Source organism: Balearica regulorum, chromosome 18 (genome assembly GCF_011004875.1).
Source record: "Balearica regulorum gibbericeps isolate bBalReg1 chromosome 18, bBalReg1.pri, whole genome shotgun sequence".
Taxonomy (NCBI): domain Eukaryota; kingdom Metazoa; phylum Chordata; class Aves; order Gruiformes; family Gruidae; genus Balearica; species Balearica regulorum.
Window position 1 is genome coordinate 977086 of NC_046201.1, and position 22374 is coordinate 999459.

The 22374-nt window shown below is 50.5% G+C and overlaps 2 protein-coding genes across 12 annotated transcripts in view; both read left to right on the plus strand.

Moving 5' to 3' along the window:
• The window catches only part of RNF213 (ring finger protein 213), a 52350-nt gene extending 43185 nt beyond the window's left edge, over positions 1–9165 (plus strand). For all 5 annotated transcript variants that reach the window (XM_075771061.1, XM_075771065.1, XM_075771060.1 and 2 more), the window contains 16 exons: positions 523–604; positions 1230–1264; positions 1593–1687; positions 2450–2609; positions 2926–3106; positions 3531–3622; positions 4149–4400; positions 4721–4853; positions 5558–5641; positions 6021–6201; positions 6326–6527; positions 6675–6752; positions 7044–7241; positions 8010–8099; positions 8214–8392; positions 8594–9165. In XM_075771061.1, the coding sequence (XP_075627176.1) occupies positions 523–604; positions 1230–1264; positions 1593–1687; positions 2450–2609; positions 2926–3106; positions 3531–3622; positions 4149–4400; positions 4721–4853; positions 5558–5641; positions 6021–6201; positions 6326–6527; positions 6675–6752; positions 7044–7241; positions 8010–8099; positions 8214–8392; positions 8594–8747 (2196 nt within the window). In that variant the 3' untranslated portion in view covers positions 8748–9165. The remainder of the gene's footprint in view (positions 1–522; positions 605–1229; positions 1265–1592; positions 1688–2449; positions 2610–2925; positions 3107–3530; positions 3623–4148; positions 4401–4720; positions 4854–5557; positions 5642–6020; positions 6202–6325; positions 6528–6674; positions 6753–7043; positions 7242–8009; positions 8100–8213; positions 8393–8593) is intronic.
• A 141-nt stretch (positions 9166–9306) lies between these two features.
• Positions 9307–20583, plus strand: ENDOV (endonuclease V). Of its 7 annotated transcripts, none has more exons than XM_075771071.1 (9): positions 9307–9423; positions 9876–10047; positions 11193–11327; positions 11771–11810; positions 11913–12025; positions 12131–12199; positions 12865–12993; positions 19131–19207; positions 20298–20583. In XM_075771071.1, exons 1-9 carry the CDS (start codon positions 9368–9370, stop codon positions 20326–20328), a joined length of 822 nt encoding a protein of 273 aa, XP_075627186.1. In that variant the 5' UTR covers positions 9307–9367; the 3' UTR covers positions 20329–20583. The 7 variants fall into 7 exon arrangements, with proteins under 7 accessions (XP_075627186.1, XP_075627187.1, XP_075627185.1 ...); XM_075771072.1 differs by having other exon boundaries at positions 20301–20583; XM_075771070.1 differs by having other exon boundaries at positions 12865–12965.
• The last annotated feature ends 1791 nt before the right edge of the window (positions 20584–22374 follow it).

Here is a 22374-nt window from a genome sequence, read left to right on the forward strand (position 1 = left end):
TTATTTCAGTGTTGTTGGGATTAATTAGCACAAGCAGCAGCTCTGGACTGGTACCTTTTCAAGGTACCTCTGCATCCTGAGCAGTATTAGGCAAATACTTTTGCTGATATTTCAGCGAGCAAGTCTGAAAGCAGTTGGCCGGTCATAGTGCGGAGACCTGCATGCTCTAGAGGATAATGGCACATGGAGCCCTGGCTGAGGCAGGGACCTGCTGCTCTACTTCTTCCGCCTATCCAAGGCGTAAGGAAACGTGCTGGTACACACCAGGGTACATCAGGCCACTCCAAGAGGAATCCAGCTCAGGCTGTCCAGAGAGTGCATGTGCAAAGCTTAACAATATTGACAGTTCCTAAGAATGGATTTTCAAAGGTTGAATTTGAAAAAGTGTGTATATCATCTGCATGACCCCTGCTTTCAGATGTCTCTTGTTCCCCATCATGAATAAGGAACCAGTGAGCAACTGCTTCAGGAAATAACTGATTTATGCATTTATTTGTCACCTTTTTTCTGTTTCCTTCTTAGCACTCTTTTCTGCCTACAATGCCAGAAGACATAATGGCTCAGGCCAGGGCCTGGGAAGGAATGGCTGCTCTGCGGTGGTACAGTAAGTGCTCCTGACTGGCTGTGGAAGGAATTGAAGGATAATCCTTGGGTTTTGAGTGAAACTGGTCCAAATGTGAGGACAGACACACTCTTCTTTTCGGCATGAGCTATCCTTTGTAAATTAAGATTTATAGCTATGGCTTATCGGGGCAATGCATCAAAGTGCATCGAGCTTCTGTTTAGTCTCAAGCTTATAGCTGTTTACCAAGTTTGAGAGTGCAAACGACCTGCCCTGTTACTTCTGGCAATGTTAAAGTGGTGTGAGCAGAAGAGCACTTTGCCACCTTTCTGCCCAGCTTTCAGCTCTCTGCTTTCCACAGTAGGATCTTAGTGCAGACCAGGAATCCAGAGGTGGGAGCATTCATGCTTCCCAGCCTATTTGGTACTCAGTAGCAGAATCTTTCAGACTTCCATTCCTTGTTTCTCAAGGAGAGAAGCACTGAAAACTTCTTCTGATTCCTCTGTGGGTCTATCACTCCTTTGAGTTTTGGGGCTGTCAGTGCTTTTGATTAGATCTTGAAGCATATTTCTTGCTCCAAGATGATGGTGCTTATGAAATGAAATAACAGGGTCTTCATAAATGTCTGTCTTATAATACTGTCCTGTTTGTTTCTCTTTCTTGACAGCATGTCCGAATGGCCACCCCTGCACTGTAGGAGAGGTAAGAATTGGAGACTAGTGGGTTTTTAAGCAGATAGTGTTTTCAACAATAAACTGTTTTATTTTGTTTACTCATTTTAATGTTCTGTTGCACAGCGGTTCATTTTTCTAAGCTCTATATTAATCATTTTGCCACTGTAATGTAAAATTTAGAATAGCTCTAGCACAGCTTGTACCATAAATCTAGGAAACAAGAGAGGGCAGAGGTCCTTTGCCCAGTAGCAGTTTTTGAATTAACAAGTTACAGTTTGGATCTTTGTTTCATTCTCTTTCTCTGCTGGAGGGGCTCTTACTCTGGAATTCAGTGTTCTCATTTTGCTTTTTGCTAGTGTGGCCGCCCCATGGAAACTAGCCGCTGTGTCGACTGTGGTGCCCCAGTTGGAGGGGAACAGCATAAATCACTGCCTGGCTTTCGAGAATTCCAGTATGTTTTGATTCATTAACCTTTTCAGAGCTAAATGATGTAGTATTTGCCTGTCATGCTTTCAGGGCAAAAGGCACCCACCACTTCATGCTGCTACCTGAAAGGTGGCATGTGGATTCCCCGTTAGCTCAGACGTGGGCCTTTGAGGGGAAGAGGCTCAGCTGTTAGGAGTGCTGGCACAACTCTGACTTGGCAGAAACTGCCTTGATGTAAGGTCTTGTCAAGCTGTTGGTTTACGGTTTTTCATCTCCCTGCTCATCCAGGCTGATAGAGATTATGTGGTTCTACACCAACATACAAGTAATAGGCAACGTTTTTCTTAAATGGATCAGTGTGACTGAAGAACTTCTACCACAGTTCCAGTAACTATAACCTGTGCTCCCTCCTCCTTGATTCTCTGCATTAGCACTTACAGCCCTTGTGTAAGAATGTCAAAGTAACTGATTATAACAGCAGTGGTTTTTTGTGTAGCCAGCACAGAGTTGGCTAATCTTGCCCTACAGGGCTGGACATTGCCTCTGTCATAGAAAATGTATTAGGGAGATGTCCAAGGAAGAGTAATCAGCCAGCAAACCCAAGCAAATTGGCTTATTTGTGTACAAAACTTACTGGAAGTCCTCACTCCCCTCTAGCACTTTTAATTGACAGCTTTTATGGCATTCAGAGAACTTATGGGTCAAAAAGACATTACTGGGTATCAAAGACATCTCTCGTGTGTTTTTTGTCAAGGCAAAAAAATACTACATATACACTTTCCAACAGGACTAGAGAAGACAGAACTCAAACTGGCCACATCCTTGGAGATGCACGACACAGAAAAACAGTGGGAGTGTCTGATCGGGCCATGTCCCCCGTTGTCTTCGTGCTGATACGCTTGCTCACACACTTGGCAATGTTGCTGGCAGCCACAAAAGATTCTCAGGTATCTTCCAATAATAGTTCCAAGTTGCCACATGAAATGTAGTGAAACCTTTGTATGATGCTGGTCCTTCTCATCATATTGCCAAGTAACTAGGGCAGTCTTTCAAGATGCAAGACCCAACTTCACTTCCCTCCCTGCCCAGGAGTGAATTTGGTTCCTCCACGCACTTGTATGCACACATATACACACGTACCTGCCTTTAGTTGTTCGAGTGGCAGGTAATCCTATAGCGTGGGGGTAAGACTCAGCTCTGCATGCCTTGTCCTCTAACTGGACGTTAGTGGCTGTGCTCATTTTCCCTTTTGTTTCTCTTTAGTCATTGCAACAGATTATCAAGCCACCGGTGCAGGACTCGGTGAGGTTCCTGCAGCAACATATTCGGGAGGACTTAGCACAGCTGACAAGAATTTTGGGGAAGAGTGTGGATGAGACTATCAACATCCTTCATCTTGTCCTTGGCAGCCTCCTCAAAGACCCCCATCAGCACCCTGGCCAGTGTAAGGAAAACTACCTGCCCTGTCACATGTGCACGCTACACCAGCATTCTAAGAGCAGCGGTTATTTAGTATCTTTGCTAATAAACCATTTCCAACAGGCAGTAGCTGAGCTGATGAGGAAGATCCAGAAATTTGAGGCTTGTTTCTTACTGTAGGGAGTGAAGAATTTTTGGTTGTTTACTTGTCTTTCGGTTGTGGGGTTTGCAGGGGTTGGAAGCTTCTCAAAACCTGCAGTTACTGTGTGCTGTTCTGGATGACACTCTCCAGCTAGTCCAAGATACTTGTTTAGGTTCTAGCACCTCTGTAATTGCTCTTGGCTCATCATGCTAACTTGCAAGGATGTCACATCTGGAAGCTTAGAGAATCTGTACTTTCTTTTAACTGAAATATTGCAGATGTAAAAGACTAAATATTCCTGTTGCAGGGCCAGTTCAGTTTGATGGGCTCTCCACCAAGGAGAAGAGAAACAAATGGGAAGAAGTTGTTGCAAACACAGTTATTGTTCCTGAATTGGAGGTGAGAAAGTAAAATTGCAGTAGTTGAGCAGTTCAAAATCCACTTATTTGGAAATCTCACCTGCTGTAATATTTGTGCTACACCTCACCTGGCTAGTCCTAAAGCCAAGCCATTTATGACACAACTGCAGGTTAGCTTTAATTTGTAAGAGTCAACCACCTTTATTCTACCTGTGGAAATGAGTATCTGAGACTCGAGTTGTGCTATGATGGTTTTGTATAGCTGGAAAAGCAGAAATGTCTTAGCTCAGTTGAAAGCATTTCTCCAAGTGAGCACATGGTTGCCTCAAATGAATCCTGTCTGCACACCTCCCCCCCGCCCCCCGCCATCTCAGGAATGGAGGACCTGCAAGTTGGATGAGCTGGAGAGCAAAGAATAACTTTATGGTATAAACAGCTGTCTGGCAGTGTGTTTTACATGCCTTCCCTAGGAGTTCATCTTTATCAGGGAAATATACTGTAGTGGAGGTTCAACATGGTGGCACACTGAAATTCTGATATTTTATTTTATTTTATTTTAAATACAGGATTTGGATAAAAAACTTCTGAAGTTAAATAGACAAATACAAGGGGATGAGAGAATTTCTTCCAATCCCGTAGTGAAAATAGTGTATGGTGACCCGGCCACTTTCCTGTCCCAGCTGCCAAAGGACAGTCACATACATCATTCCAAGATGTGGAGCTGCCGAAAGAGGATTTCAGTGGAGAACCTGGCCCATGTAGTCCAGCAAAAGAATGCCAAGGACACTGTCCCTCTCCTTTGGAAGTTTCTGCAGAAGGTGGGTGTGATACAGGGAGGAGAGACCACGATGTTCAGAGATCAGTTCACCAAACCACAGACTGGTTGAGGTTGGAAGGGACCTCTGCAAGTCCTCTGGTCCCACCGCTGCTCAGGCAGGGTCACCTAGAGCCAGTGGCCCAGGACCAAACCACTGTTTGATTATACGGTGTCTTTATTCTCATAACTTTCTATAATCTTCAGAACTGCATGTGTAAAATATTTTTTTCTTTTAAACATTTAAAAAGTAATTCCGTAAAAGTATTCAAAACTAGTTTGTCCAAGGACAACCTTACTCACAGGCTCCCTTTCCTCTTCCAGGAAACAGAACTGAGGCTGGTTAAATTCTTACCAGAGATTCTGGCTCTGCAGAGAGACTTGGTGAGGCGATTTCAGAACACTGCTGATGTCAAGCACTGCTCGATCAGAGACTTCATCAATGAACCCCTCTCGGGTGAGAACACTGTTCCAAAACTGTAATTAGTGAAACAAAAAGCACTGGATAGTCCAGTGGAAAATGAAAGTGGAAAATGAAAGTGAAAACTTCTCTTGAGCTTGCAATCTTAAGCCCTCATATTTTCCTTTTAACTCCCATCCAAATGAGTTGGAGACCTTAACCCTGGAGTTGTGTTTGGAAAAGTCATCAGGTGGCTTTAAAGAGAATTAAGCACAGGAAGATTGTTCACAAGGGGTAGGGACTCTGCTCAGAGCCAGGCAAGATTAAATCCCTGAATGCAACAGTGAGTATGTTGAATTTTTAAGCTCTGCGCTAGAGTAGAGCCTGCCTAAAAGGTGGAAAAATGTCCTTGCCTTCCATTCCTGAGCAGCATACAACCATTGTGTGGCAACTCCTTCAATTGTACTTATGTACAATTACTTATATTTTTAAGTATTTAGGGAAAAGTACTAAAAGTCATGCAGAATCAGACCAAGGACCCATCCAGCTTTGTAGCCTGAGCCAATAGCAGACAATAATGGAAGAACATAAAGAAACAGAGCAAATTACTCAATTTGATAACATTAGAAAACTATTTAATGTCTGTTTAGTCTCTCTTGATCTGTTTGAGCAGTGGTGTGCTTTGAAAACTTCTATTACGGAGTTTCACGGTGTTGCCAGTAAAAGGTGTTTCAAGGATTTGTCTTTCTGTTACTCCTCAGATGTGATGAGGGACCTGTTTCAGAGGAGAGTGAATGTGTTTCTGTCCGTTTGGAACAAGCTGAGAAGCTCACTGGGCACCAATGGTGAGTACCTTTCCTTCCCAGCATTGTTCTTAGAGTGCTGCAAGCAAACAAGGGCTTGCCAGCTGTCAGACAATGCTCTTCTGCTACTGCCCTTGGCAGTTCAAGTTCCTGTCATCAGCAATGCTGAGACACATCCTCAGAACTGACCTTGGCCATTAAAGGTTTAAAAAGATCTAGGTGCAAATGGAAGAATTTGTTTCCCTCTTGTAGTATTCTGACCTGAACTTGCTCCCTTTAGTGCTTATAAATAATGGAAAGGGTGCTACTTTTTTCAGGTTGTATACTTTCTCCTGCCCTGGGTCAGCTCAGGAGGGGCTTTGTGCTCATCATGGGCTGGCTCTGGGCCACCTCAAGCAGTCTTCTCTGCCTTTTATTTCAGGGGAAATTAAGCTTCCTAAAGGTTACTGTGATGCTGACCTGACCCTGGACAGCAAACTTGAGGTCCTTCTGCCACGTCGACAGGGGCTGGGCCTCTGCTCCACAGCCTTAGCCAGTTATCTCATTAGTCTGCACAATGACCTGATCCACTCAGTGAACAAACACATCAAGGAGGATGATAGGTATGTTGCTATTCCAGCTAGGCATTTTTTTTGGCTGTGTTGTATTTCCTGCTACCACACAATCAGCTTTCCCTGCTTCACAAAGGCTTCTCGCTCTGAATGGAGACTGCTTTCTCTTCTGCAGGTACTTGGTCAGTCCATCAGAAGTGGCTGACCTGCACTTAATCAGTTATGAGGTTGAGAGAGACCTGATTCCTCTGATCTTGTCCAACTGCCAGTACAGCATGGAGAAAGGAGGGGAGACATTGCAGGACTTTGATCTGGAGAGGATCCAGCAGCACGTCATCAGCAAGTTCCTGCAGGGGAAACCACTCATCACCCTAACGGTAGGACAAGACAGCCAGCTATGTCTTCTGCAGACAACTTCTTGGCTGATGTTGGAGCCCTGCGGTGTTTGCTGCAGCCGGGCATGCACTGTAGCAGGGTTAGCAATGTTGCCAAAGCTTTACAACCATGGGTTTCTCTCCTGACAGGGAATACCTACCCTCGTGTACAGACATGATCGGAATTACGAACAGCTGTTTAATGATGTCAGGAATAAGCTGGGTCAGGTGGGTTCCTGCACTGGAGGAAACAGGGCAAGCATGTGACCCTTGACATCCCAAGAAAAGTCTTCTGTCACTTGCCTTGTTCACCTGCTCTGAAGGCTCATCTGCTAATCTAGGCATGCCTGAATATGTGCAAACCGGCCTTTTGTCAGTCAGGATTTACAAAGGAAAGGGATACAGTGAAGCATTTTCAGTTTCCTAGATGTGGGGGTCTTCCATGTCTTTAGCAACTTGAGCAGCAATAAGGAATGGCTCTAAACTAATATTAGCAACTGCTTTGACTCTACTTTTCAGAGTGCTCTCCCCAGTTCTGTGATGAACATGATCAGCGGTGAACTGCAGTCCTATAGCGATGCCTGTGATGCCTTGTCCGTCACTGAAATTACCTTGGGGTTCCTGGCCATGGCTGGAGAGAATGCTGAAATGCCTCTGACTGACTACATAGAAAAAGTTCTGCAGATGGGAGATCAGACAAACCCTCATGTACTGCAGGTGAGTCCCGAGAGCAAAGCTCTTATGGGATAAAATCTGCACTGGTTTATACTAAATCCAGCCTGATCTTCAGCAAAATTCAGCTTGAAAAGGTATGAGAGAGGTATTCCCTCCCCACCATATTCAACAGTGTGGGGAGGGAAACAATTTTCACTTCCCCTGCAACCAGTGTTTGCCAGGTGGGAGCACCTAATAGCTTGTGATGCTCAGCAGGTTCTTGCAAACCCTACAGAAGGGTCAGGTGTGGGATGTGCAGAAGGGTGAACTCTTCTCTGCAGATCTGAGCTCTTCTGTTGGCACCAGGAAGGAGAATTCTCAGTTGGGTGTCAGCATAATTAGTTGCAATGCTAAAACTGAGAAAAAGGAGAACTTTCAATTATGAGCCAGCTTTGACACTGGCTTGCCTGGTGCTGAGCAGGATTGAAAATACCCTTTACCTCTCAAACCCTTCCCCTGTCACCGCTTTTATCTGCTAATGATGTGTGAAAAGAGGCCCTATGTTACGACAAGCACATGTGACAGAGCCCTACCGCTTTCCCACTCCCTTTGATGATACCAAAAGGATGGGTTATTGGAGGCAAAATGGGGAAGAGGCAGAGAGAAGCCCATTGCAGACGGGCTTCTGCACCCAGGCTGAAGGGCTTGATGAACCCCTGGCAGTTGTGCTCCTCTACAGTTTTGACCTGCGTGGGCAGGGCAGGGCGTAGACAGGTTCCAAAATACATCCCTTACCTCCAGGTGCGCTCCATATATGTGTATTTCTTTCAGGTCCTTAGACGATGCCACCTAAAGCACAGCATAGCCCTGTGGCAACTTCTCTCTACCCACAAATCTGAGCAGCTTCTGCGCCTCAAAAGGGTAAGGTACACCAATAATGTCAGGGTCTAATCAGCTGTTTCCTTTTCTGGAATGGAAGTTGCTCAAATGTGTATGGTCGGTTGTTTTGTTTTTTCTTCCTCGCTGCATTTTTAGGAACCTTTTGTAGACATCAGTACAGACTACAAAACTGAGCTCACTCCAGAGCTTGCCAAGCTCCTCAACGCCTTCCTTGTCCACTCAAGGCTGGAAACCTTCCTGCAGGAGCTCCATGAAATGATAGTCCTGAAGCTGAGACGTGTCCAGGCTGTGGATGAATTCCGACCCACATGGAGGTAACAACTGTGGGTTGATTTGGGCTGTACAGATCTATTGTTACTAATTTAGCTTCTCTGTTTAATCCTTCTCACCACACAATGCACATATTAAAACTCTGTATACTTAACGGTGGTGCATTCCTACCACACGAAATACTAGTGCCATTTGTGGTTTGCTGTACACCACCTATTAACACTACTTTTTGCTTTGTTTTCTAGCCTGAAGGAATCACTCATTCCTTACCTCGACGCAAAAGACTCTGAGCTGGCTACAGAGCTGCAAGACACGTTCCCAGATGAGATTCTTCTCTCTCACGCTGCTGCTACGTGGAAAGCAGCCGCTGTCTTCAAGAGGGAGCGCAGGGAGAGCTAGGCCTGCTCTGTCCTTCAGCCCCAGGGAATTCCCGTGCCACAACCACAGGGCTGGGGGTGAGCTTCTGGAAGCTCGGCGGGGTCTGTTTTCGGGTTTGTTGCTTGGGTTTTCGGCTTTTTTTTTTTTACTAACTTAGTGTGATGCAAAGATGAGATGCTTCCATGCAGCAGGAAGATGGCAGAGAAGCAGCTGACAGCTGTACCCGTACGCTGAGCCTTTTGGAGGCACCGTAAAACCTCCCCTCCCAGCCGCCTGATAACGATGAAGGATTTTTTTTATTTTTTTTTTAAAAATTGGGCATTTTTTCTGCACTCCCTATCTCTCCCGCCCCTTCCTCGCCGCTCCACTACGGAAGCACCGGACCCACTGCCAGCCGCTGCTCCTGCACTGCCTTCCCCTCCCGCCGCGGCAGAGCCCCGGCTGTCCCGCCGCCGCCACCCCCGGGGCAGGGCCCCTCTCCCGGACCTCCGGCCGCTCTTTCCTAATAAAACTTTTTCCTGGCTTCCGCGGCTCCTCCCGCCTCCTTCGCCGCCGCGCCCGGAACGGCCGCTCTCGGCCCGGGTTCCCGGGGGGTGTGTGGGTGTGTGTGAGGGGAGGACGGGCCCTTCCGGCGCGGCGCCATGGCGGGGCGCGCGGCGGAGCCGCCGGCGGACGTCACGCTCCGCCGCTGGGCACGGTAACGGCGCGGCGCCCTGCGCATGCGCGGGGGGAGGGGGGGGGGGCCGGCGGTGGCCATGGCAACCGTGTGCGGCTGCGGGCTGGGCCGCGTATGGCGGGGGCGGGGGGGCCCGCGGGATCCCCTTCTCTCCCGCTCGGTACCGGGCCAGCCGCGGCGGGGGCCCCTTCCCCTTCCGTCCCTTCCCCGCACACCCACGGCCCCCGTGAGGACGAGCGCAAAGCGAGGGGCGTTGCACCCCCCCGGCTCCCCTTGTCGGAGAAAGCGGCGGGGTTCCCGCGTCCCCACGGGTTCTGGGGCCCTTCGAGAAGACACCACCCACCCCCCCCCCCGGTGCTCTGCCCCCGTGGTGGGCTCCCCGGGCTCCCCCCGCGCCTGCCGGCCTCGGGGCGTGGTGCGGGTCGGGCTGGGCCAGCGGCCGGGCCCAGCGCGGCGGTGTGGTCTTTCGCCAGAGAGCAGGCCCGGTTAAAGGCCAGCGTGGTCGCGGAGGACACCGAGGAGTGGCAGAAGGACTCCAGTTTGACGGGACTGGAGAGGGTGGGAGGTGTGGACCTGTCTTATATCAAAGGAGATGACACCCGTGCCTGCGCTTCCCTCGTGGTTCTCAGCTACCCGGCTCTGGAGGTAACGGCAATGAACAGCCTCGCTGCTTGGGGTCGTGCCCAGGGAACCGCAGGGTTTCCGCACGACACTTACACAAAGGCTGTTACCTACTGCAGCTCTGCCTCGTGGGACGTCAGTAAGTTACCACGCGTACGTTCACCACGACCTCCGACCCTACGTTCACAAGAAAGAGGAAAAAAATACCTGTACGGATTTAGACATGAGCTTAGGAAGATGCGCCATGAACCGCTCCTAATTGTGAGAGGTTCGTAGGGAGCTTAAGAGGTGTTGAGGGACAGCTTTAGCAGGCATTCCACTTAGTCGGTGAATCAGAAAATACCGTGATGAGATGTAGTCCCTGGTCAGGCACAGAAGTCTGAACCTGGTTTAGGTGTATATTGAAAATAACCAGTCTTGGCTACTATCCAGAAGGAGACAAAAAGGAGCGTTGTTATTCAGTGCCCATCACGAGAGGAGATGAAAGCATTTGTCGCGCTCAAACAGCAGATCTCTTGTTTGTGAGTTCTTGCTGGGAATCGACTAATAATATGGGATGTACCATACAAAAGCCTTTTCAAAACCGCCATGATTCCCACACCCCACAGTCAATTTACTTGAATTAATAAAGATTTTTGGTCTCTTTCCCGGCTTTCAAAAGGATATAAAAATTAACTGTAAAACCTATAACAAACAGAGAAATAAAGTTCAACATTGCCCACTGGGATTTTTATGAACCAAATTTCAAATCCTGCCTCGATTCTTGACTTGCCTTGCACGGTGGTGGTTTTGTCCTGTCTTGCAGGGCTTCTTTTGGCCTGTCCCCACAGAGGGACAGACACCCTTTGATAATGCTCTGGCTGGGTGAGCTCTGAGGTGCCCCGCTGTCTCTTTGAATAGCTGCCCCCATTTCCTTTCAAGGACTTCACTCTCAAGTGGGGTGTGGTAGGTGATGTTCAGCCCTCTTCTGTCAGCAGTTCATTATCCCTTCTCCGAGTGACTGACACAACCCAAGGGCAGTAGCTTTGTGGGAGAGATCCAGAAGCAGAGTATTTTAAAAAAAGATGAGATTAGGGGACGTAAACCAGGGGAGGTGCCTCTGAAACAGTCAGGAACCAACCAGCAAAGCCCTGGAGGTCGTTATCTCTGCACTGTCCCACTGCTCCCAGGTGCTGTATGAGGATTGCCGGATGGTGGCTGTGAGCGCCCCGTACGTGCCGGGATTCTTGGCCTTCCGGGAGGTCCCTTTCCTGGTGGAAGCTGTTCAGAGACTTCAGCAGGAGGAGCCCAAGCTCAAACCTCAGGTGTGGCATAGTTCTCTGTCCTGAGTTGAGATGTTGTGAGGGTGCAGCGTACTGCTGAAAAGCATTCCCCCCTCTCCTGAGACCGCGCTGTCTGGCTGTTTTCCACCGGCGGGGCGGGAAGGGCAGTGTCAGAGTCCTACTGAAGCGTCTCTTGCCCTTTCCTTAGAGACCAGGGATGCTAAGCCAAGAACAGCCAGGCCTCCCTTGGCAATGGGAGTGCTGTTCTGTGTGCAGCACCAGTGAAGAGCGCTGCCAGCCCCTAAGAGCTCGTGCTGCTCATCATTTAGAGTCAGGTGTAGGCAGCACCGCAGGAAGACTCTTAACAGAGAGAAGTAAAAGGACTGAGAGAGGCTTCTCCTTCCTTACATGGCCAGCATCACTGGTTGCTTGTTGGAGTGGCTCTCAGTGCACAGGAAATAACATTTCTTTTTTGGCTTTTTCAGGTACTTCTTGTAGATGGGAACGGCCTGCTCCATCCCAGAGGTAGGACTTCACGGGAGAGCCCTGCTCTCCAGGGTGCCCATGCTGCTGCTTGAGATTCGTGTTCTCTGGTGTCCTGCAGTTACAGTGACTTGTTTCTGGCAGGATTTGGTGTGGCCTGTCACCTCGGAGTCCTGACGGATCTACCGTGCGTTGGAGTGGCCAAGAACCTCCTACAGGTGGATGGCTTGGTCAGGGATGAGCTGCACAGAGAGCAGGTTAGGTCAGGCGGGGAATTTATTTCCACTCTTTAATATCCCAGGAGCACTGGGACAGCCGCATACGTGTACTGACTAACTGATCTTGTGTGTGTTTATCCCTAGGTTCATTCCCTGCGGAGGGAAGGAGATACGTTCCCACTGAGGGGCGCTTCGGGGGGAGTCCTGGGCATGGTAAGCTGCAGAGGGGGGGGTTCCTCTTTGCTTGGCCATCAAGTCTTCCAGCTTTGTGTGGCTGGGAGTGCTGGAGGATGTTGTCTCTACAGTGGGACTGTCTCAGTGCTATTAGTTCAGGAAGACGCGGTGTCAGCAGGTGACATTAACACTGCTTTCCCCTTCCTGTGAGCTCAGGCGTTTGTAGAAAGAGCTGACAGTTAAGGTGTTGGATATGCTCATGTCCGTGGCTATGGCATCTCAGGTGCCGTGCTCCAGCACCCCCGTTTAGGAACCACAAGCACAGAGAGGTGCCAATTCTGTAGCAGCCTACTGGGATGAAATATGGGAGCACGGGACTCTTCTGAGTGCTGCACGGGAGATGGGTGGATATAAGAAACTTCCTGCAGCTGGTGTTATTTCAGCATAGTCTGCATTAGCAAGTCCCACTGCTTCCCAGAGCAGCGTGAGGCATTTGGGGAAGGTCCACAGGGGTCTGAAAGGGCAGGCAGTCCCTCAGAGGAGATACTGGGAAGTAGAGGATCAAGAAGGCTGGGAGTTACCAAATACAGAGCCACCGTCCCACCTTCTGAAGGCAACTGGCTAGCTTATGATTCATCTGCCACTCTGTATTTGTTAAAATAAGCCTCTTAAGTATTTGATCTTTCTTGTTTCTGAATGCACAGGTCCTGCGTAGCTACAACAACAGCTCTAAGCCGCTTTATATCTCTGTGGGTCACAGGGTGTGCCTGGAGACAGCCGTGCATCTAGTCAAGTCCTGCTGCAGGTACCGGATCCCGGAGCCCATCCGTCAGGTACCGAAGCAGGGGAGCTGAGGAAGGGGAAGGCAGGCCTGGAGGAGGGAAGTAGGCAAGCAGGCGTGGAGGGGGCTGTGGATGGCAACGTCTCAGAGCCGCAGTTTGCCACTCATCTGCGACTGACAGTTCTACAGCTGGCACCCTTCTTGCTGGCATGTTCTCCCCTGCCTGTTGTGGCGGTGGTTACATGGTAGTTAACTGATCCTTCTTCCTTGCTCGTTCTCCTGACGCAGTGCCCGGAAGCACACACAGTCCTTACTGCAGACCCAGCCTGACTGATTTCTTGGTTCCTCTCTGCAGGCAACTTCTGCGATGCTGATGTTAATACAGAGGAGCTGGAAATGCAGTTTTCCTGGGTACTTTGAGCCTAGCACAGACCGCAGTGCTGCTCCTCTGGGCTTTTCCCTGGTACTGCACTCCACAAGGAGCTGCAGGCTCTGGGGTGGCAGCCAGCCGGTAGGTGACAGCACTGAATCACCGTCCGTGAGCCGCAGCTGCCACCAAGGCTCAGCTTCAGACTAATTAAACCGCAGCAGGGCTTGAGGAAAGGATCTGGAGAAGCATAAAGCCTCTGGGACTTCCAGCTTGACAAGTGCTTCCCTTCTTTCAGGGTCACCCTGCTGTTGGTGGCTCAGGCAGGCCAGAGCCAGCGACTGCCCAGGGAGTGGGGCCCGTTCAGATGTCCGTGTTTGTAGCGGTGCCCTGGATCACGCCGTTCGCATCGCTGCACCGCCGTGCGTGTCAGGTGCCTAGCCACCTTTGCTCTGCAGCTCCTCAGAGCAGCACTAAGGTGATCCTGCTGAGGGCTGCCACGCAGTCTCTGCACACAGGAGCTTCTCATTGGTACTGCAGTGTTGTCTGAAAACAGAGTCTTGAGTCTATAGTTATAAACCAAACAAAAATCTAACACCTTGGAGCAAAACAAACCTTGAAGTGCCCATACCAGAACTGGAGTTTCTGATTTCATAAACCACTACCTGCCAGACGGGAGTAGGCTGATAGATCTTCTTATGTAATCTCTCCCAGCAAGGGACAGATGCCTCCGCAGAGCTCTGAGCTAGCTCTGCAGTTTGGCGTGTTCAGAGGAAAGGGGAAAAGCATTCCCTTTGGAAACAAAAAGCTGTCTTGGAGCTTTTCATCACCCTTGTTTCATTTCCAACGATCTCCAGTATTTACCTGTGTTCTGAGACTCTTCCAGTTCTCTAACTGTGACCTTTATTTAATGTGATGAGATGAATTGTCGCTTTCCTTACAGAGAAATTGAAAATCCCAAAGGGAGTGTGTTTGCTGTAGAGGTAGAGCGATGGCAGGAGATAAGGACATCTACAACTTTCCATGGGACTTTTCCCTGTCGCAGTTCCTCTGAATGGTGACTGTCTCAGATCTTGACATGGGGCAGTGCTGGAAGCCTCAGCTTTTGAGCACCTAAAGCTGGAGTTAGGAAGTAGAAGGCTGTGGAGAATCCTGCCTGGGTGACTGACTTGGCCTTTTTGCTCTGGCGTGTCCCCAGAACAAGCTTGCAGACCTGAGGGGTGATGTGCTTACAGCTGCCCCAGTGTTGTGAAAGACCACTGGATCATTAGCTTGTAGTTTCTAAGTTCTGGTAGCCCTGGAAGTAAAGTGCTCTTAAGACAGCTCAGCTGCCCGTGCCTTCTTGAGGATGTGTTTACGGTTTGTATGAAGGCAGTACTGTGCTGCAGCATGTGTAGTGCTGTACAACTGTTGTGGGAACTTAAACCTCCTACTTTCCTAGAGGTATGGCTGGCCAGTCTGTATAGGGTGTGTGGTGCTGCTTCGGCATGCAACAGTATCCAGGCGGTGCTCAGAAACACTTTGATTTGCATTCAGCCCACAATGTGGTCGTGCTGCCAAAGCAACTGTAGCTGTGATGCAGGTGAGAGAAGTGATCTTTCAGAGAAAGCAGAGGGAAGTTCATTATCACCTACAATCAGTATTTACATCCCACTTAGTCCTTATTCCATGTGTAAGTGCAAGGCGGATCTGGGAGAATTTTGCTTGCATGGGGGTGATCTCTCTGCCCAGCCAGCTTGTGAGGTTTTGAGGTTCTTCTGCAGAGATTTGGAGCTACCCAGACGGGGATTGAGGTAGGCAGGAGCTGTCAACCCAGAATAACAAGCAAAGCATTCAAGCTGAGTGGCGCTGGAACAATACCAAGCCCTCCTGAGAGCAACTGCCCTTGCCTACTTCTGGCAGAGGGCAGAACCCCTCTCCAGCGTTTGCCCACGCTCCAAGCCTGCCCAGACGCAGGATCCCCCTGCACAGCGGGGAAACAGAAGCTTTTAACACTCTCCAGTTGACAAGGATTGCGCTGGGACTGACTCTCCAGGTTCCCGGTTGGCTGCACACCAGCCTCCAGCTCACTTGATGATCCTTTTAGCTCCAGCTGGCAGTTGCCCAGCTGGTTCCTGCTGGCTCAGGGAGCACCGGATGGGACAGCCTGACGTTGCTCCAGCCCACCAGGAAGGACAGAAGTAGGCCTGCCCAGAGCTGTGAATTTCTGCAGGTCACTCCATGTGAAATATTAAACACTTGCCCTTAGGAGAAGTGAAGAAGAAGCCATCGTCCCTCTCCTCTGCGTGAACAGCTCCCGTGGCCCAGCAGAGAGATCTGGAGCTGATACTCAAGCTCTGCCTCCCTTCAGAGGTACCCCCCACCCCACGCTTGCTGTGTACACAGGGATCACCATTGCCCCTCATAAGATAGGCAAAGCAACAATTCCAGACTCTAATGCCAGCACTAGTCCCCTCTGAAAATAGAAACAATCTGTGAGGATTATTACGGGACAGTTATCCATCTTATTGATTAGCCTCTCGGTTAATACGCTGGGTTAAGCTGTCTCTCAGCACTGTGTTAGAGTGGGGACTGGCCAGTCACTCGCCACCTAATCAAGCGTTTGCTTATGTTATCAGCAGAATGTGGTTGGGTTTTTCTTCCCTAGAAAAGTAGTTTGTAGATGTAGACTCTTGCTACCTTGGTCTCCCAGTAGGGACTCTATTGAACCACCTCCTTCCCTTATTATAAAATACATCACATAATCTCTTATCCTGAAGAGTGATCAAAGTTATTTGTCAGCTCAGTTATGAAACTGTCCAATTATAGAGAGAAGGGAAAAAAACCTCCCAAACAAACCACCCCTTATGTAACTATTGTTCATTCTCAAGCTTGCAGAATCATTAAGCAGTTGTGGAGCTGCGTTTCCAGCAGTAAGCAGGCAGAGCCTCCACCCGAGAGGGCTGACTAGGAGCGGCAGGGATGGAGGGGTGGTGGGGAGCTTCCTGAGGTACGGGAGAGACTCTTCAGAAGTAGAACAGCGATGAGAGGAGCGAATGCTTCAAGGACAGCCACTGGGGATGCGTTAACCCACTTTATTAGCATGATCATCATATGCTGTGAAGCTTTTCCAGCTGGGAAGGTCACATACTGCTTTTTAAGTGGAGAGAGACACTCTGTCTCTGAGGTGGGGCACAGCAGCTGTTCTAAAATGTCACGGCGTAGCAGTGTTTTTGAGAAAGGAAGTTTCTGAAAAAGAAAAAAACTTTGAGGGAATGTAAAAGTCAACGCCGATTCTCGAAGTTGCCCAAGAGCCTGAGATCTGCATGCTTGTGATAGCATCTGAGAGTCTTCTGCTAGTATGATGCAGCACTGGAAAGGTGATCAGTAACGCTTCTGGGGAAAGACAGCATCCAGTAGATGTCCAGCAACACCTTCTGTAGCTCTTGGGCTTTCTGTTGGTCCTTGCTCCTCTCTGACCACGTGCTGTCCTGCATTGCTGATAAATCCAGTCAAACTGCAATCCAGTTTTCCTGATGAGCTCAGGAGGACTCTTGTCACAGGAGAGCGTACCAGAAGAGGAAGGGAGGAACCAGACACTTGCGTGAGGATGGGTTTGATGAGGTTTGGCAATGGCTCCAAGCTCAGTTTCAAATGAGGAGGGCAGTAAACCACGAATTTGGTAGAGTCTCAACACTACTCCTTTTGATTTTGGTACTGGAAAGCAGAGCCCAGAGCCTGGCTACAGCCTGGCGCGTAAACTGCTCCCCTTGTCTTCCGTGGCAGCTTTGTCTTTGGAGTCACGAGGCAGGATGGTGTGAAAGGTGTGTCAGTCACTTGCCTTGCAACTGCTGCCAAGAAGCGATAGAACCAAGGATGTGCTTGTGCCTTCTCTCTGTTTGCTTTTAGTGGATGTTTTTACCTGCTTTAGCTGCATAATTACCATCGCACTGCCAACTCATCAGGCACATAGGCAGGATGAGCCAAGCTCTTGCCTAGGGAAAAGGATATGCAGCAGACGAGCGGTGTGCTTCTCCATCTGTTGCTGCATCATACAACTGCTGGAACAGAGGAAGGAACGGGATGGGTACAAGAATGGGCAACGCCAGCTTCTCTTTTTTCCTCCCATATCCTCTTGAGAACTTGCCTGCTGGATTGCCATATTCCCAAACTCTCCACAGCCCTCTGCAGCCCTGTTCCCCTCCCAATTTACAGATTCCTCTGGAGGGTAGAGTCCCATTTCTCAGCTGACAAGTGACCAGAAAAGCTAATCCTTTGGGAACACCACAGTGTCACAGCTATAAAGACCATGGATGATCTTGGAGTGCTGTGAGCCTGGAGGCTGCAGCCTGCACCTGCTTGCAATGCCAGTGGGAGTCCCTGTTACAGAGTCCTGGGACACATCCACAGTGTCACCGAGTATACAGGGGAGGTTATTGCGGCAGAGTCCATGGGGACTCCGGGACAAGTCAGTTGCTCCAGTAGTTCCCCACCTTTTGGGGAGGGAGCTATAAGCCACTGTCTCATGCTAAATTGTCTTGCAATGCTGCAGAGATCTGCGTTCCTGTCCATATGGTTTTGGCACTCCCAACAGCTTTCTGGGGGCCAGGGGCCATACTGCTTTTGCACATCAGTATAGGCTGAGGGGTTTGGGTAGCTTTGCGCAGAAGGGATGAAGAAGATCCCAAGGAATAGAAGGGTGGGCAGAGTCCTGGACTGAAGGGGAGTAATTTGGTTTGGGCATCTTTATCTGTGAGCATTTTGCTGATGCACAGGAACTCCTCAGCGCTGCAGAGACCTGCATGTGATCGTGGCATGCAGTCCCTTTATGGAGTGAGGGTGGTGGAGCAGCTGCTGTCGGTTCAGTGGGAGAGCTGGTTTACTTTTTGGAATGTCTCCTCTTGAGGAAAGGAAGACTCACCCTGCCCTGAAGTTTCTAACAAGTCTGTTCCATCTCTCATCAGACAGTGATGAGCTCTTGCTGGGGAGGCCTGTGAAGGAGCTTAGCTGCTCCTTTCGTTTTCCTGCATGCATTTGGAGGGGCCTACCTGTGGAAGAAGTCATTTGGGTCGGTTCAAAGAACAAAAGACCACTCTCAGGTCTCTCCTGGCTCTGCTGCCAGGGTTCATCAAAGGAGGCTTGCAGTTCTGGCATAGAGACAGAGCAAAATGGAAAAGCAGCCCATCACCCCGGCAACTCTCCCTTTGCCGGTGAACACCTCTTCTTAGTAAGCCGCTGGAAATTCTTGCTGGCCTGTTGCATCCCTGGACGATGAGGTGTAAGGTGAGGGATTGCAGCTGGGTCAGTACTTGCTGCAAGAAGGCTCATGTACAGCAGTGTGTGCTGGAAGGCTCCTCGTCCTCTGGGTCCCATAGAGCCAGTTGTGCTCAGCTGCAGCCAGGATTTGCTGAGGAAGCCGGGTCTGGGTCCTGCTTTGGCTGCTCATCCTGCCGTGCTGGGGTAGGTCAGGGCTGCGCACACCTTAGGCACTGGCTGGCAGGAACCGTCTGTGCCCAGTGCCTCACCTTCTTACCCCTACGAGGAGCAAAGGGTTCAGCAAGTGTCATGTCTGCTTCCGAAAGGGACTGTACTCCAGTAAGGCCGTTTCGTCCAGGCCCCTGTATTTCTTCATTTTAAGTCTTCATTCTCCCAAGCAGCTGGCAGTGAGGCACAGAAACCAAACAGGGAAAGAAACATGCAGGTTCCTCTTTGCAGCACAGTCGTACAAGAGCTATTTGTGATGTACTGACATCAGGGTGTGCAGGAGCATACTGAGATAACAAAGGGGAGGCACCAAGCAGGCTGATCAATCCGTTTTCACTCATTTTCCTCCTTAATTCCAGGCTGATATTAGATCGAGGGAGTATATTCGGAAGCAGCTGTGTTCACCACTGGAGGTCATATCTTCTGGGCCAGAGAGGTAGGTGTGTGGGCAGCCCAAGCAGCTGCCTCTCCAAAGGGGATCTGCTCATGTAATGATCTTCAGTAATGACATTAAAGGGACAGATAGGGTAACAAGGTGAGCTCAAGTGACATCAGGACATATGCTGCCTCCATCAAGGGTGACTTCTGGTGATTGTAGCCATGCTACTTCACACGTTTCTTCCGCAGAGCGCTGTGTCCTAGGCTGGGGAAGGTCGTTGGGGATTTGGTCTCTTTCCGGTGCCTGCGATAAGCAAAAGCATGACCGCCTACAGGTGTGACACCAGGGTGAACAGAAATATCCTGCAGGGAGCTGGGTTCTGCCCCCAGAAAGCCGGGGAGGCTCAGACTCCACCACTCTTACATAACATAGGCCAGCGGCCGCTCTGTTTATTGCTGCAAATCCATAGCAAGTCCACTGAGGCGTTGGAAGTCCGTGTGTTGTGGCTACGCTGCCTCTTGAGCACAGTTCACGGGAGTGTGCTGTGGGGTTCCCTCAGACCCACAGCAGTGCCAGGCCGGGCAGGTACAAGGTGGCCCAGCCCCAGGAGCTGCTTGGGGATCAGGACTCCGAGCCCACTCTGCTCTTGGGGCCCTGGTGGAACAGAAGGAGTGAAGGTTGCCGGTGGTGGTAGTGAGGGATTGCCTGTGCTGACTGAGGCAGCTCTTATGGATTCCTTAGGACACCTGGATGATGCAACTCATCGTGCTCTGCTCAGCTCCTCTATTCTTTGAGTCACGCAGCCAGAAGCCAGAGGGGCTTTCTCTGCTCTTGTAGTGGCAGTTGCACAGTGTGGCCTGGCCCTGGGGGTGGCCCTGTGCAGGGCCAGGCTGGGTGGCCCCTGTTTGTGCTGGAGCTTCATCTCTTAACACCTCTCGCACCTTCCTGCCATGGCAGGTGCTGAAGCTCGTGCAGAGGCTAGCTAGTTTGGAGGTCCGTGCAACAGCAGAACCAAACTCATTCCATTGATGACCCTGTATCTCAAAAGCTGTGTGTCTGAGCCCCTTAGTCACCAGATGACATAGTTATTTGGTTTTCTTGGTTTCTGCTTTTTAAGTCTGCAACCATTCCTTGTCTTTGTTCCTAGCAGAAAAAAGGAGGCTGAACTGGACGATTAGTCTGATGGCAGAAGAAACCGCAGGGCTCCTCTTCACGGGATCCTCTCCTCCACCAAGACCGGTTCTGCTGAGTGCACCAGCCGAGTGCCGCCCCAGGGGAGAGCAGTGCAAGGCCGTGCCAGTCAGGACAGGGCCAGGCACTGCGTGCGGTTCCGGTGGGCAGGCAGACCGGCTTCTGCTCAAGGATAATGTATAGAGCATGTTTCTCAGGGTTGATTTTTAAGCATTGTAAAAATATTTGTGTAAGCAACTGTACACTTGTAAGTTTGCAACAACTTCCTTGAGTACTTGGGCAATTGCAGGAGGTGATTTACAAATTGATGCGGAGGCACTTAACTTAGTTATAAACAAACTCCAGAGCTGGCCTTTGGCTCCCACCACCCCTCTGTGGCACAGAGACTTCCCTTCTCATCATTTTTGGAACAGCTTCGCCCGGTCCCTGCAGCCTGTACACTCACATTCACTTTGCACGTCTCCGGGGAACAGAAGCCCAGTATGCAGCTCCGGCTGGTCCTGACAGACGGGCAGAGGACGCTGTGTTTCAGGTGGGCGTGTGACTCACAAGGGAGGGGACGGAGCCAACAGTCTGCTGCGGATTTTGGAAGAGGCTCGGAGGTCTGAGCTCCAGTACCTGAGAAGCTTTTTGTCTGTTTGGTGTCAGTGGCTCCGGCATGCGTGCTGCCTCGGTGCCACGCCGCAGCAACCAGACCTCGGTGGCTGGGTGCCGGCCATTATCTGTGCTGGGCACGTGGTGCTCTCGTGGTGTTGGTCTCGGCGGGAGCTTGCTCTGCATTCCTGCCGAAGCACGGTTCGTTGTGGTACCCAGACTTGCTTGGTGTTACTGCCAGCCTCTCCGCAGTGCCCGAGCCTCACGGTGCAGACCAGCTCTTCCTGAAGGAAAGAATTGCTCCAGGGAAAGGAGAATTTCCCATCAGGGAGGATGAAGAGGGAGGTCCTTCCTAAGGCACAAATCACTCCGAGTGGCCAGATCCCAGGCTCCAGCTTTTGCAGTCTGGGTGGAGCGGGAGCAGTTGTGCTGGGTCAGGAGGAAGCTCTCTGTGCCCAGGCACCGGGACCAGCACCCTCCGTCAGGCCAGTGGTGAAGCTTTGCTCCAGCAGCGGAGCACAGGACGGTTTCTATCCCTGAATCAATACAGCGAGTCTTGTCCAATTTGCAGGGCTAAAGCTTTTCCTCCAAAGGTGTGGGTTCCTGGTGGGATTCCGCAGGTTGTTCCTGAGTGTTTCCAAAGAAAGTTGGAGCAGATGTATGAGTTCTTGAACACAGCCAAAACTCTGGCATGTTGATTTAAAAAACTGTGGCTGTGTAAGATTCAAGCCTGAAGAGGGAAGAGGACATTGTCCGGGGATTGGCGAGGGGTGCTCGGGGTCAGGACTCCTGTGCTCTGTTTTGAATGCCGCCAGGCACTTCGCTTTTGCATAAATTTATCTTGCAGCTTTTGTTGCTCTTTTCTTGCCACCACCTCGGTCTTGGTGCTGCTTTGGGCATCCATTCAGCCCCTGTCGCGTGTCTGCGCAGCACCTGCCGGATCCGACTCTGGGCTGGTTCCTCCCTCCACGCTGCACCCTGAAACCCGGGTGGGGAGAAGGCAGGAGGCAACGGACGTGGCTCCCGCTCGGGGCCTTGGGCTGGTCCTTGGGAGTGCTGAAGAGGGGGCCGGGTGCTGACAGGGTGCTTCCCAAAAAACCCCTGGGTGATGGATACGTTTTAAAAGACACAGCCAGAAGCAGCTGCGGTTTTCTAGCCCCGAGGAGCAGCGTGCCATCTCCTGGGAGCCTTGAAGCCATTTTCACAGGGGAGTTTGTTACGTGGGTGGACAGAGACCAGGATGGAAAAGCTGTCGCAGTGAAAGCGTGCTCCTTTGATGCCGGTGCTGTGTGTGGGATCCGAGAGCTGCCTGGCTGGCCAGGGGAGGAGGGAGCGTTTGGGTTTGCATCTACGCTGGCTTTGGGGGTAGTCAGCGCTCCCCAGCTGAGGGGACGCCGCGAGGGCAGCCTTCTTGCCTCGCTCTCTACGCCACGTACGCA